Below are 15,366 nucleotides of genomic sequence, written 5' to 3'. Positions count from 1 at the left end.
GGCCTGGAGTCACATGTAGGCTAGACCAAGGATGGCAGATGAGATTTTTTACAATGGTTTCATCACCAGACTTTTAATTCCAAATTTTTATTGAATTCAGACTGGTGGGTTCCAACCTGGGTCCCCAGAGTATTAGCTTGGGTCTCTGGATTACTAGTCCAGTGATAGTACCACTATGCCAACGCTTCCCCCTCAACAGCAGGTCATGCCTGGTTTAGATAGCACTATCTATATAAATATTGGTGGAACATGGATATTAGTCTATGATGCTGACACAACCAAAGCATAAGCTGTACGTCTTTGTCCCCAGCCCCATTTCCTAGTTTCCCCACGTCTCCCACCACTGCTTCGGATACATCAGCTGATTGCAGTGGTGGGTGGGCGCAGGTGATATTACCAAGTGGAACAGCTGAAAATTTGAAGCATAGAGATCTCCGATGCAAAAAAACAGCAGCATTGGGAATATGCATGTCCACGGTCTCTGGATGATCCATGCCCTCATTCCGGGAGGGTTAATCCTACAGCAGTATTAATACTTAAGAGCTGTTTTAGCGTTGTCAGGTCTGTAACAAAGTTCTTGGACAGATTTTGCCACGTTTCTAGGTTGATTTATGCACTTTATGATGAGAAAACTCAAAACTAACGCTTAAAGCAGCAAATAATTCAAGCACAACACTCCATTCTGTGCCCTAACCCCGTCACGTGACAGAACCTTTTCAGGTGGCACGTGGGACGGTGCTCAACCTTTCTCGAGGATGCCGGGTACGCGGAGGACTGGCTGATAGAAGAGGATTCTGGGAACGCGGAGAACTTGGTGAAAGAGCCTGTGGAGGACGGGTATGGTGTGATGGTGGTAGCGGCGGTGAGCTGATGGCCCGCAATGAAGAAAAGCAGCTGGGGAATCTGAACCGACTGTGGCTGCAGAGGGAGAAGGAGGGTAACATAAGCTACTCCGGTTCATCTATATTATTGTCTGCTGATGATTATGGATGTCTGTTTAATGTGGCTGAATGTTGAGAAGCTGGGGGACCCTGAGAGGAGCTCTCCGTGAAGTTTACACAGCGCAGGCACCTTTGGGTTTTATTTGCCCTGTTGTGCTGGAGTTCAGTTCTCTAGTACTGGAACTCCCCCACCTCCTCTAAGTAACTCGTCTCTAGGGTTACTTTGCGAGCCTGGCCAGAAGGAAAGATATTGAGGTCAATTTGATTCCGGAGGGAGGGCGGCATTATACTTGAGCCAAAACTCGTGAAGTGTTCTCAGTGTTATCATTAACTGTATGATCTGGTTTGATTCACATGACCTGCCACCCCTTTTAGGGTGCATATATTTTAGGGATTCCGTGACAGCTCTGCAAATTGACTGCATTCAAACGCTGTGGCTCAACATTTGCCTTATCAAATATTTGATAAGAAATTCCCCCTTCTTCCAGTATATACATTTTATAGGACACTAGCTGTCTGCAAGGGTCTGTGCTATTTTTTTGTGATTACTGCTGTATGACCTCTTCTCTCTGTTTCACAATAAACAATGAGCAGCAAGGATGTAACGAATTAAGTTCATGATTTCAGGCTCCCAGCTCTGTAAATTACAAGAATATAGAAGTCCTGATCTGAATAGACACCACAATGTACATGTTTTTTAAAAACATATAACAAAGAGCTATTTGATTTGTGCACATATAATAGAATCTAAACGCAAATGAATGAGTGTCATAGGTTGACACAGCATAGATTCAGGTGATTTTATTTACTGATTAGATATTGGTTTTATTTTGGATGTTCGGGAATACGAAATAACGAGTTGAAGCAATATAACGGTAAAGCTCTTGATTGGTTTATGGATGTTACTTGAGACTTGAAGTTAATTTTTTGTCTTTTGCTTTTCCTTTATATTAAATAAAGACATTACTTTCAAAAGAAGAAATTAATTCTGGTTATCAATGTGCAGAACATCTCCAATGACAAGCAAAATAACAGCTGATGTTATAAGTCCTACAAAAACATGATTGTAAAGTTGGAAATTTATTTTGTATTCTATTTTTCGATAGAAGCGGTGACTATAAACCATTCTAATGTTACAAAATATCATCTAAGTTCCTTTCCTCAGCTCAGATTACAGTTATCAGCTCTAGGTACTTGAAATTACCGTGTATTACTGAAATTGGAAGGCATGGTGGCATTTTAGTGGTTGCTGTGCTTACCCCTGTGCTCTTTAGTTTCAAATGCCCCTGTGGCCTTACCTCTCTATCTCTGTAATCTCCATCAGCCCTACAACCCTCAGATCCTTGTGCTCCCCTGATTCTGGCCTTTTACACATCCTTGATATTCTTTTTTCCACCATTGACAGCTATGTTTTCAGTTACCTAGTCTCTGAGCTCTGAAATTCGCTCACTTAAATCACTCTACCCCCGTCTCCTGCTTTAAGATTATATTAATATTAGTAGTATATTGAAATGTGTTAAAGGCTTTAGTCAGTTTTTAATTACTTTGTTCTTGTTCAACAGAAGGCCGTCTGAGAGAGATACATCAAAACCGACCCAAACTGGTGAGTAACCAAACCATTTTTTTCTGGAGTCAATGGAGCAACAACATACCTGGCCGAGAAAGTAAACAAAGATTGCTATGGTCCTGCTCATGCAACAACTTTCTACAATTGCTGAATAATGTTTCCATCTCCTTAACAACGGGACTCAAATACTGGTTGCTTTTTCAGCTTTGGCGCTTGGGTTTCTAAATGTAAACCTTGTTCATTTTAATTCATATCTGAGCAACTTAGAGTGGGGAAGAAGGATTTTGAAATTTGCTTTCTGCCACAGTGCCACACCTTTACCCCATGTTTTTAAATGTGCTCTTTAATCTCTGCGGAAAGCAGACTCCTGTTGGTAGTATATCTGGCAGTGCCACAGTAATAAATTTGAGAGTCTAGAATGATTTGCAATTACTTAGGTACAGAGAGGTGTTTGCACATGCACCTCTTAATACGCCACACCCAAACTTTAGAATTAATGTACATATTTTTAATTCCTATACCAATAATCATTTGTTTCAGTTCCCTTACTCCATGGAAGATTCAAACTACATTTGTCTCCAAAGGCTGAGATGCATGTTTTTTCCAGCTCTCCTACTTCAAACTAATACAGTGTAAAGAACAAGAAGAAACTTGCATTGCTATGACACTTTTCACAACCTTTGTATGTTCCAAAGTACTTCACAGTCAATAAATTATTTTTGAAGTGTATTCACTGTTTGCAGTGGTTCTTTCTCAATTTGTACGAGATATTTTGAAATAAACACTCGAGTATTGCTGAAGAAGAGAAATTTTTGTGGAAGCTTTTTGTCTTGCATTCATCAGCACAATTAGCCAGAAAATACCAATAAATAAGTAAACACTTGGCATGTCAAGTTAGCACTTGCAGAAAATCTTCAGAAATGGCTGGTAGTGGTGTTGCAGAGTTGACTGTAGAGGATTCCAGTTTAGGGGCACGGATCTGCCGCCATAACAGCCAGTGATGATTTTTTTTTTGATTTGATTAGAAGTTTGTACAATGTTGCTGTCATTTACTAGTTGCAATGCATTTACTAATATTTATGAACTTGGTAACAAGCTTTGTAGGAAAGTGTAATTAATTTAATCTAGGTGCTTCAAGTTGTTTGAATTCATACCTTTTAATTTACTGAGAGGTACATTTTCAATGCTAATAAAATATGATAGACTTTTTTCCCTAAAATCAAGCAATGTAATGCATGAAGAAATGGGAATTGCAGGTTATCTTCTATTCAGTGACCACTTTACATTTCGTAGTGATTTGAACTTGTATTTTCTTTGTAGTCCTCCTTGACTTCAGCTGTTGAAGTGAAGAAATGGATTCCAAGCATCAAGACTGAGATTGAGTATTATCTTCAGGTTAGTAATTCAGTTTATGAAAGGGACATTGGTAATGTTTCTCTTCTGGGGGGTGGGGGGTGGTGCAGTTCCCCCTGCTCAACAATATCAACTCATTTTTTCATGGTGAAACTTCTGAAGATATAATTTTTTACTCTTTCATGGGATGTAGGCATCACTGGCATTTGTTGCCCATCCCTAATTGTCCTTGAGAAGGCGATGGTGAGCCAGTTCATGAATGTTTGTTTCTACCTTGCCTTGAAATAGAATTAAACTTAGGTCATTTGTGTTGTTAACCTGCTCCTTTCGAGGAACTGGGTGAAGACTGCCAAAAGCTATTTTGCATTGTAATTATCAGAGCCCACAAATGACATTTCTTTCTTCAGAGCTGTATCAAGGGAGTTTCTTTGTAATGCATTCTGCTGTAAGAATACAATATATAGGCAGATTTGTGCTGTAGAACCACTACTTGCTATGAATGGGTTGATGTTGCTCAAACTCATTCTAGGAACTTATAGCCAGCATCAAGATGAGACTTTCATCTCCGTGGCACTGAATTCAAAACAAAAAGTCTGAGAAGAAAGGATTATCTACTAAATTGTAGTACCCACTCCTTGTTCAGTGGAACCACACCTTTAATAGCTCAAATGAGTCCAATTGAAAATACATGAAGGCAATATTGATCACTGAAGATTTGGTTCAGTAAGTTATTTTTGTTTGCCAGGATTTTTTTGTTAACCAAATTACTTTTATTAAAAATATATTTTGCAGGGTTTATTACTGATGTAACATAGGGTGTTCTCATTTATTTTATGTACGTGTCTAAGTGAGTGGTTTAACAGGGGACCAAAATGTTGACAAAATAATGCTTGAGGTTTTTGATGATGTAACAGAGAGGGTTGAGGAGCGTAATGCTGTTGATGCGATGTGCTTGGACTTCCAAAAAGCATTTGATACAGTGCCACACAATAGACTTGTGAGCAAATTTAGAGCTCTTGGAATAAAAGGGACAGTAGCAACATGAATATGAAATTGGCTTAGCAACAGAAACAGAGTTGTGGTGAACAGTTTTATTTGGACTGGAGGCGTGCTTATAGTGCAGTTTCTCGTGGGTTGGTGTGAGGACCCTGCTATATGTTAATGACCTAAACCTTGGTCTACAGGGCACAAATTTCAAAATTTGCAGATGATATGAAACTTGGAAGCATTGTGAACTGTGAGGAGGATAATGTAGAACTTAAAAAGGACAGGAACAGTTTGGTTGATTGGCTGAAAGGAGCAGATGAAATCTAATGCAGAGAAATGTAAAGTGATTCATTTTGTTAGAAGGTGGAGTGACAATTTAGAGTAAAGGTTACAAATCTAAAGGGAGTGCAGGAGCAGAAAGACTTGGGTGTATGCGCTAATCATTGAAGATGGTAGGACAGATTGAGATTGTGTTTAATAAAATGGGACCCTAGGCTTTATCAATCGGTGTATAGAGTAAAAAAGCAAGGGAAAAAACAAGGAAGTTATGTTAAACTTGTATAAAACCTGGTTCGGCCTCAACTGGGGTATCACATTCAGTTCTGGGCATCACACTTTTGGAAGGATGTGAAGGTGTTAGAGAGTGCAAATAAGATTCACAAGAATGGTTCCAGGGATGAGAAACTCCAGTTATGTAGGTAGGTTGGAGAAGTTGGAACGATTTTTCTCAGAGAAGAGAAGGTTTAGAGGAGATTTGGTCAGGGTATTTGAAACATGAGGGGTCTAGATAGAGCTGTTAGGGAGAAACTTTCTCGTTGGTGGAAGGATCGAGAATCAGAGGGCACAGATTTAAGGTAATTGGCAAAAAAAGCCATGGAGACATGAAGGAAACCTTCTTCAGGCAGCGAGTGGTTAGGTTCTGGAACGCACTGCCCGAGAGTGTGGTGGAGGCAGGTTTAATCAAAGCATTCAAGAAGGAATTGGATTATTATCTGAATCGGAAGAATGTGCAGGGCTTTAGGGAAAAGGTGGCGGAGTGGCACTAGGTGACTTGCTTCTTCAGAGAGCCAGCACAGACATGGCAGGCCGAATGGCCTCCTGTTTGCTGTAACCATTCTTCTATAATTCTATGAATTGCATTATAGTGATATAATATGAGGAAATGTTTTCTCTGCTTTACAGCAATCACAGTTATCCCATTACTCAGAAAGGAAGATAAAGGAATTCCAGGATCATATTGAAGAACTTCAGAAGGAGTATCAACATTACTTGTGGAAGCTGCGTCAGTTAGACCCTTCCCACAAGGATCACCCTTGGAAACCCCGTGCTTACACCCGGAAAAGACCACCTAACTCTACAACACAGACCATCAGCCAACTGGGTATTCAAAATTATGTCTGGGGTTAATTTGTAGCTAAGCAGCCTCTAGTGTACTGCAGCATGCAGTACAATAATGTAAATATTACCTTAATAGGGCATTCATTCAATTTAAATTTAAAATCCTCTTCCTTAACTTCCAATTCTACATGGTTTTGGCCCGCCCTATCTCTGAAATTTACTCTAGCCTTATCCCTTTATCACCCTTTAGACCTCCACTCTGGCCTGTCATTAATCTCTTTTTTCTTGCTTGAAACATAGTCCTCCTGACTCTGAAATCATTTGGTGTAGCTTTCAGTAACTTTCCTGAATTCCCTTAATTTAGAATTACATCCTTCTCCTATCTCCTTGACTCATGTTATTTAAAGCCCATCTTGGCAACTAATCTTTCATTAATCCCTCTTCATCTCTCCTTGCCTGCGTTAACACAGTTTGGCATCCATTCCTTTTAATATCTAAAACAAAAGCAAAATACTGTGGATGCAGGAAATCTGAAATAAAAAGCAAAAAAACCCTGGAAATACTCCCCAGGCCTGACTGCATCTGCAGAGAGAGAAACAGAGTTAATGCTTCAGACCGAGAAGTTCTGAAGAGAGGTCCTCGACCTGAAATGCTAACTCTGTTTCTCTCTCTGCGGATGCTGCCAGACCCGATGAACATTTCCTTGCATTACCTATTTCTGTCTACGTTCCTTGCCCTCTAAAGTGTCATAGGATTTTTTTTTAATGTTCAAATTACTATTTGTTGATTAGTCCGTGATTGGGAGAAATTTTGAAGAGTTAATGTTAACAAAAATGCTTAACTGGAAACACATTGACAAAGTTTTTCTTGAATAAACTGGGTGGGAGCATGAATTCAATCGTGGAAGAGCCATTTGATCTTTCGAAATACATTTTCTACCATTTGAAGGACCTCTGTCTAATCCACTGTAACTTTATGCAAACCTTTAATTTTAGATATTCCTGCTATACTATGTGATATAATTAACTGTTATAAGACTGTCAGGCCCTATGCCAGATACTCCCCTTCAGTTTTCCATTTAATTACATTATTTATTCAAAGATGCATTTTAAAATCATTCTTTTAATATTTTATACCTAGAAATGTTGATTTATCTCTCCTTTTCTACTGTCCAATTACAGTGTCCACCATTGAGCCTTAGCCCTTAATTTAGATTTCTTCAGAATAATTTATGAAAATGATCTTTGCACATAGTCAGTTTCTATAAATTCCAACTGGCTTTCTGTATCAAAACTTGTTACATGTTTTTCTGTGAAGTGCCAGGAAAAGTGATTTTGCCACAAATACGAACTAAATAATTCCCTGTAATGGAAAATGTGGAATGTAGATTATTTTAATGACACTACAATGTAGTTTTATCCCCGTACTTTATTTTTTTTAAAGCTGTTTGCCAATTTTGCCATCTGAATGTTTCCATCCAGTAATTTAGATCAATAGCCAGATGGATTAGTGTTCTCCTTTAGTAAATTAAGGTTTTGTTATTTGCAGCTACATTGCACAGTTTGAAACGACTATGCATGCCACCTTCAAACAAAACTGAAGATGAAACTCATGAGCATGACTCTGATGGGAAATCTGCTGAAGTAAGGGAAAGGAGCTGCCTAAGCCTACAGATACCAGATGGTGTCATCTATGACTGTTCAATGGTTAATTCCAAGTTTCAAGACCAGCCCCTTACTTTTAATCCAGCTAGAGTTCCGTCAAGATTTTCTATGCACTTTACTCCAAAAAATACATCAGGAGAAGGCTCACACCATATGACCAAAATTCTTTTGTCTCAGCTACCAAACTTACAAACTTCATCTTCCTGTGGAACCAAAACAGAGTTGAACAGAGAGGAAGAAGAAATATGTGCCTTTAAGGTGAATGAAGATTCTCAGGAGTCTATTTTGCAGAATAAAAGTTGTGGAATGCTAGGATTGTCTTGCTATTCTTCAGATGAAGATACATAAGTGACAAGTAGCAACTGATTCATATTCATAACTATTTACCATTTTGTCTTAAGTACTGTATTTGCTAAATGTATATAGATGCTATATTTTCAAAATGTAAGTGTTCCTATATAGCTTTGTGCTATTTGTATAGAGCTTTGTATGGTTGTTGAATTTAACTTTCATACTGAGCAAGTACAGTACCAAGCGTACTCCAACACTGACTCTTCCAACTCTCATAGTTGGCATGAATTTAAATCATTCAGAAATAAAAATGGTCTTTATTTCAAATACTTATCAGATATAAAAACAAAAAAACTGCGGATGCTGGAAATCCAAAACAAAAACAGAATTACCTGGAAAAACTCAGCAGGTCTGGCAGCATCGGCGGAGAAGATAAGAGTTGACGTTTCGAGTCCTCATGACCCTTCGACAGAACTTGAGTTCGAGTCCTCAATATAGTTTACTTTCTGTCATCAGTGTGTAATGCATGTATGAAAGCCATTGGTATATAGTTCCACTGGTAAAGCACTGTTTGATACATGTTTTTACACTCTCCCTGCAACTGAACTGCTTGTACCCATGCTGATACAACAACCTTGAAGCCTAAGAAATAGCTTTCGTTATTGTACGTTGCTCATTTGGATCAGTTCACACCTTGCTTGAATGGCAAGGAGTTGAGATAGATTATATTGAATCTATTTGATAATGAAAGATTGGAATTTGGGCAAGTTCCCTCGGTAATCTGACACCTGATTCTGGCAGGTTCATCGTTCTGTTGATTGGCTAGACAGTTCTGTTGATTGACTAGTCAGCCTGGCCAACATTCTGACCTGGATTTTTCTTTGCAAAACAAATAAATATACAAGTACTGTCTTTCTTTCTCTTCAGATACTATGTTTTATGTGGATGATCATGGCTGTCCAACTTTCATGGTCTTTGAAAGCAGCCAACATCTTGGTAGTGTTCTCAAATCCTCTACCCATTCTGCTTCTTAAGCTGTTGGTATATTTCCTCCTTTGTCTCCCTCTTGCTCTGCTCCCCTCAGTTTTACCAGTCACTACCAGATACCATATTCTAGTTTCTCTTTCCGAAGCACTTGCCCAAGGAATTGTTGTTGCCTTTTGATTATTGTCTGCAAAAGTTCTTGTATGCCCACTTTCCTCAAAACTTCATTAGTTTTGTGTGTTGTCCAACTAATCCTCATCATGCGTCTCAGAAACCACATTGTTGCTTTTAATTTATTTTCCATTGTTTTGTTTATATTCCAACTATTGCATCCATATAATAAAGTTGACCAGATGTAGCATTTTGGTAACCACATTCTACTTTCCAGAGAGATGTTATTTCTAGAGGTCTGACATTTTTGTGAACATTTGTTTTGAAAATATTATGCGTTTCCTGACATGTTGGTCACTTTTTCCCATCAGATGTTATTAGGCTACCTATAGAAGAAAATGCTTCAACTTGGTTTATTTCTTTCAATTCCACTATTATTTTGCATCCAGATGTAATCCTTTCCTTTGATATTACCATGCATACTGTTTTGCTGCAGCTTAATAATCCATATATGTCACTTTGTTGTAATTAAGTCTAGCAGTCTTTGTAGATTTTCCTTTATATCTGCCATATTTACTGTCACCTGCATATCTAAGATTATTTATATTCTGTCAATGTACTGAAATTCCTGGTAACCTTGATAGTTGTCTTTTAATCACTTTACTCCAAAGATTGAAAAGACCTGGTGACAGAAGACAACCTCTTTTTGTAGCTATCCATTCACTTTATTCATTGCCCATTCTGACTACTGTTTGGTCCCAGTCTAAGTTTTGAAGTCTTAACTTCGACATTGAAGGGAAAGATTTTTGTAACATTTCAAACATCTGTTCCTGCCTCACTCTCTCAAATGCCTTGGTATAATCTATAAAACAGGCATATATCTTTTTGTACTCTCATTATAGGTCTTAGCACATGTTGTACTTCTTGTTCCTTTTCCTTTATATACTATAAAGGAAGGATTTCCGATCTAATTCTGCTTCTCATCATGATTTTTAGGTTTATTTGGATTTGTGTTTCTCATGAGGCTGATCGTTTTATGAAGTTCGCATTCTGTTGCATCTGGTCTTTTAGGTAGTGCAGTAAATGCTAATTTACTAAAAAATTTCAGATTTAATCCAGAGTCGTACACTTTGTTACAGGTACAAACAAAGTAAGTTAAACAATACAGTATGTTGGGATTTTTGAATGGATTGTGGGGTAAAACTCCCAATTTAAAAAAAATCCTCCAAGTCAATGTAAACCCCAGGTATGTGTGCGCGCGCGCTGTCAATGTGCAGGTGTGTAAATCAGGCTTCGAACTCGAGGGGGCTGTAGACGAACGAGCGGAAGTCCTGTGTTGATGTCGGAAATGATGTTGCTGGTACAATATGGCGGAGGAGGTGGATGTGGATATTGAAGGAGATGGAGCAGATCTGAGCCTGGGGTAAGAGGAGGGCCTTGGGTGGGGGTGGGGGAAAGGGTGAAGCGCTGCTCCCGTGTCTGTTGGTTCCGGAGAGGGGAGAGGCCAGTTTCTCAGCGCAATAACCGGCCTGGGGGAGGGATCCGCCTGTGTTTGTTTATTTCTCACTTGTTTTACAAAGCAAATGACCTGACATTTGGAGTGTCTACGGTGGGGGATCACTGATATGCTGCTGCTTTTTCCTTTGAGAATTAAGCGACACACCTCGCAACTTGATTAAAATGAACGAATGTGTAATTAATATTTTCAATAGTCAAACCGACCGGAAGTGGATTTTTCCCAAAGCCAATGAATGAAGTGTGTATATTTGAGGACAGGCTTTGTATAGGAAACGCGGCAGCCAACTTGCACTGCGGGTTCCTACAAAAAATATCACTCATTGTCGAGATCTTCAGGTTTTAGTGGTGGCTGCGGGGTTGATATTGGCCAGGGTACCGGGAGAACTCCACTGATGTTCTTTAAAGAGTGTCATGGGATCGTTTATATCCACTTGAGACGGTTTACAGTGCCGCAGTTCATCCGACTGTGCAAGACTGAACTGATTGTTTATATGTTCGGACCTTGCTTGAACCCTTCGGACTTTGAGGCGAAAGTGCTGTCGCTCATTCAAGGATAAAGGCCAGAAAGCAAGTACGGGCCTGTAAGGTTAAAGCAAAATAAATAATACGAGAATTATAGAATGGTTACAACACAAGGAGGCCATTTGGTCCATTGTGTTAGTGCTAGCCCTCTGAAAGAAGAATTCATCTAGTGTCACTCACATGCCTATTCCCTGTAGCCCTGCATTTTTTTCCTTTTCAGATAATGATCCAATTCCCTTTTGAAAGCTTTAATTGACCCTGCCTCCATCACAAACTCCAGCAGTGCATTCCAGATCTGGACCACTCGGTGCATGAAATTTTTTTCCTAATGTTGCTTCTTCTACCTTCAACCTGCGCCCTCTGGTTCTTGATCCTTCTATCAATAGGCACAGTCTCTCTTTATCTGCTCTGTCCAGAATTCTCATGATTTTTAATACCTTTATCAGACCTCCTCTCAATGTTCTCTCCTCCAAGGAAAACAGTCTCAACTTTTACAGCCTAACTACATAACCGAAGTTCTGCATCGCTGGAACCGTTCTTATACATCTTTTCTGCACCATCTAATGCCTTCTGTTGCTTGCTGCTACTCCTACCAGGAGATCTGCTGTCATATGTCACGTTCGTCTGTCTTGCGCCATCCTCTAACATCCACTGTAGCTTATCCGCAACCATTCTGTGACATCCGTCCAACTACTAGGCCAACTCCTCTTTCTGCTGCTCTCCATTTTGCCCTCCAGAAGGGATCTCCGTAGCTTTTCATCTCTGATCAAATGGCTGAAATATTAAGATTTCTTTTCTGGATGTCACTTTTTAGAGATTTTGTTCTTGCAGTTTCAAGCACCTCTTCTTTGGAGTGTGGTCTGTATATGGAATTGTAAGCATGCGTCTTAGCATCCGCATTTCAAAGGCCTTTGTTTTCTTCCACAGATCTTTACTTGTTGTCCAGGTTTCTGAGGCGTACATGAAAGTTGATAGAACGTAGCACCTTATGAGGTTTTTTCCTTGTTACAAGCTTGAGCATTCTTGTTGTTAACACATCCTTCATCTTCACAAAATTAATTCTAGCTATCTCCATCCTTCTAATTTCTGCATCACATCTGCCATCTTCTGTTATTATATGTCCTAAGTAGACAAACATATCTACTTGTTCTAGTGTGACACCATCCACTTCAATCGTCATTCTAGGGAGGATGTAAAGGCATTAAAAACTAAAGTGTAGTGCACAGCAACTCGTAAATGACCACACAAGCTATTCTCAAGTCTCCTGCTTTAATTTATCACATGTTCGTGGCTGCACAAAAAGATGTAAAGGCACTGTGCTCTTAAATTAATTGGCTGTGTACTAAAAAATAATTAGAGGGGATGTTACTCATCATCCCTGTGTAGGCTTGCTGACCTACATTGGTTCCCAGTTACGCTACATCTGGATTCTGAAATTCACACCCCCTTGTCTTCAACCTTGCCTACCCGTAGCTTTTTAATCATCTTCAGCCCTACAAAATTCAGAATACCTAGGCTCCTCCAATCCTGGCCTTTGAGCATCTCCAATTTAATTCACTTCACCATTGGCGACTGTGCCTTCAGCTGGTAAACAGTGATGATCACAAGTAGGATGTAACTGATTTTGCAACCTGTAAGCACATAATTTGGGATGCAATCTCAAGGAAAAGTGAAGTGGCATTTTTATTTATAGAAAATTTTAATTACCAATTATATTGATATATGGTCAAATTTAAGTGGCCTAAGTCATGTTGAAGATTTAGGTTAGTGGTTATCAAGTTTTATTGGAAATTGTATACTACCCTGTAAATTTTTGGCATAATTTCATGGATCACCCTGAAAAAACTGACATGATACTAGGGACCCTATAACTGAACAGCCAATCAAAAGTACCAGTTTCCCAAAGGAAAACAAAGTGTTTTATTATCAAAGCACAATAATAGAATTGGCATGCCTGCAAAGTCAACCAGCATTAGTTTCTCCCTTAGATCCTCTTGCAGATCTGGGAACCCCTGCTTGAAATCCTTTGTTTAACTATCTCTGCTTGCTTGTGAAATAATGTGGAACTGCTGATTTGAAAGTTAGCATGTCAAATTTGGAAGATGTGTAGTATGGCTCCCACAAGCTGTGGTAGTTAACTGTATAATAATTATGAGGGAAATTTTAACGCCCCCCCCCCCCCCCCCCCCCCCCCCCCCCCCCCCCCCCCCCCCCCCCCCCCCCCCCCGCAACCAAACCCCCCACTAAAATAAGTGGGTTTGGGTTGGGTGGGCAGCATAATAATGTTTAAAATTTCAAACTTGAATGTGGCCACTTCCAGTTTTAATGGAGGGGTGCAATGGAATGGGCACATGTGGGCTCCTGGGGGGGGCAGGTTGGTTCCATTTTAATATTTTAATGAGGCTGCATGTCTCACAATTTACCTCTCTTCCAATTGTAACACTGGCCAGAGGAGAAGACTGCTGTGTGGAAGAGAGAAATGCTTTCCTAGCATTGTTTGTGGGCCAGGAGGAGCAAGAGTGCTTCCTCCTGGCTCGCCAAGCTAAACTTCATCCCTCTCAGCGATCACCACCCCTTCTCCCACAACCAGACCCTCTCACAATCACCGGGCACCCCAAAGAGGATATAAGAAACATTCCAGTAGTAGCTGTAAATCAGGAGGTGGAGGGGAGAGAGGAGCTTGGTGAAATTACATTCACTAGGGAAGCAGTACTGAGCAAACTGATGGAACTGCAAGCTGACAAGTCTCTGGGTCCAGGTAGGCTTCATCCTAGGGTCTTAAAAGAGGTGGCTAATGAGGTAGTAGATGCGTTGGTGTTAATTTTCCAAAATTCCCTAGATTCTGGAAAGGCCCCATCAAACTGGAAAGTAGCAAATATAACCCCTCCATTCAAGAAGGAAGGGAAGTAGAAAACAGGAAGTTAGCTTGATGTCTGTCGTGGGGAAAATGTTGGTGTTTATCACTAAAGAGGTTATAGATGGGCATTTAGAAAAACTCAAGGTAATTGGGAAAAGTCAGCATTGTTTTGTGAAAGGCAAATCATGTTTAACTAATTTATTAGAGTTCTTTTGAAGGAGTAACATGTCTGTATGGTTAGAGGGGGAGCTGTACTTGGATTTCCAGAAGGCATTTGATAACGTGCCACATCAAAGGTTATTGTGGAAAATAAAAGCTCATAGCGGGTAACACATTAGAATGGATAGAATATTGGCTGGCAGAAAAAAGCGTATGCACAAATGGTCATTATCTGATTTGCAAGATGTGATTAGTGGAGTCCTGCAGGGGTCTGTGCTGGGGTCTCAAATTTTATAATTTATAGCAATGACTTGGATGAGGGGAACGAAGGCATGGTAGCTAAATTTACAGATGAGATAAAGATAGGTAGGAAAGTATGTTGTGAAAAAGACATAAGTTTGCAGATGGATATAGATAATTTGAGTGAGTGGGCAGGAATCTGGCAGATGGAGTATAATATGTGAAGTTCACTTTGGCAGGAAGAATAAAAAAGCAGTGTATTACTTAAATGGAAAACGGCTGCAAAATTCCGAGGTGCAGAGGGATCTAGGTGTTCTTGTGCATGAGTCACGAAAATTAGTATGCAGGCACAGCCTGTAATCAAGAAGACTAACGGAGTGCTCTCCTTTATTATGAGAGGAATGGAACATAAAAGTAAGGGTGTTCTGCATCAGTTATACAGGGCATTGGTGAGACTACATGTCGAATACTGTGTGCATTTTTTATCTCCTTATTTAGGAAGGATGTAAATGCATTGAAGATGGTTCAGTGGAGCTTTTCTAGATTGATACCTGGAATGAGTGGGTTTTCTTATGAGGAAAAGTGGGACAGGCTGGGCTTGTTTCCACTGGAGATCAGAAGAGTGAGGGTACTTGATTGAAGTATATAATATCCTGAATGGTCTTGACAAGGTGGATATGGAAAGGATGTTTCCTCTTGTGGATAAGTCCTGAACGAGGGGGCACTTTTCAAATTAGGGGTCGCCCTTATAGGACAGAGAATTTTTTTCTCTCACAGGACTGTGCAACTTTGGAACATTCTGCCTTAGAAAATTTTTAAGGCAGCGGTAGATAG

The 15,366-nt window shown here is 39.8% G+C and overlaps 2 protein-coding genes across 5 annotated transcripts in view; both read left to right on the top strand.

Annotated features, from left to right (window-relative positions):
* Positions 1-776: 776 nt before the first annotated feature.
* Positions 777-9,500, top strand: si:dkey-86e18.1 (uncharacterized protein LOC557342 homolog). The gene is made up of 5 exons (XM_041208854.1): positions 777-937; positions 2,504-2,544; positions 3,829-3,903; positions 6,031-6,229; positions 7,735-9,500. Exons 1-5 carry the CDS (start codon positions 871-873, stop codon positions 8,196-8,198), a joined length of 846 nt encoding a protein of 281 aa, XP_041064788.1. The 5' UTR covers positions 777-870; the 3' UTR covers positions 8,199-9,500.
* A 1,070-nt stretch (positions 9,501-10,570) lies between these two features.
* The window catches only part of mysm1 (Myb-like, SWIRM and MPN domains 1), a 110,450-nt gene continuing 105,654 nt past the window's right edge, over positions 10,571-15,366 (top strand). For all 4 annotated transcript variants that reach the window (XR_005945522.1, XM_041208509.1, XM_041208508.1 and 1 more), the window contains exon 1: positions 10,571-10,659. Coding sequence is in view for 3 of the 4 variants with exons in the window: in XM_041208509.1 (XP_041064443.1) it covers positions 10,604-10,659 (56 nt within the window). In the remaining variant the exon portion in view is untranslated. The remainder of the gene's footprint in view (positions 10,660-15,366) is intronic.

The sequence above is a fragment of the Carcharodon carcharias genome, chromosome 16 (genome assembly GCF_017639515.1).
Source record: "Carcharodon carcharias isolate sCarCar2 chromosome 16, sCarCar2.pri, whole genome shotgun sequence".
NCBI lineage: Eukaryota > Metazoa > Chordata > Chondrichthyes > Lamniformes > Lamnidae > Carcharodon > Carcharodon carcharias.
This window is presented reverse-complemented; position numbering and strand designations above follow the sequence as displayed.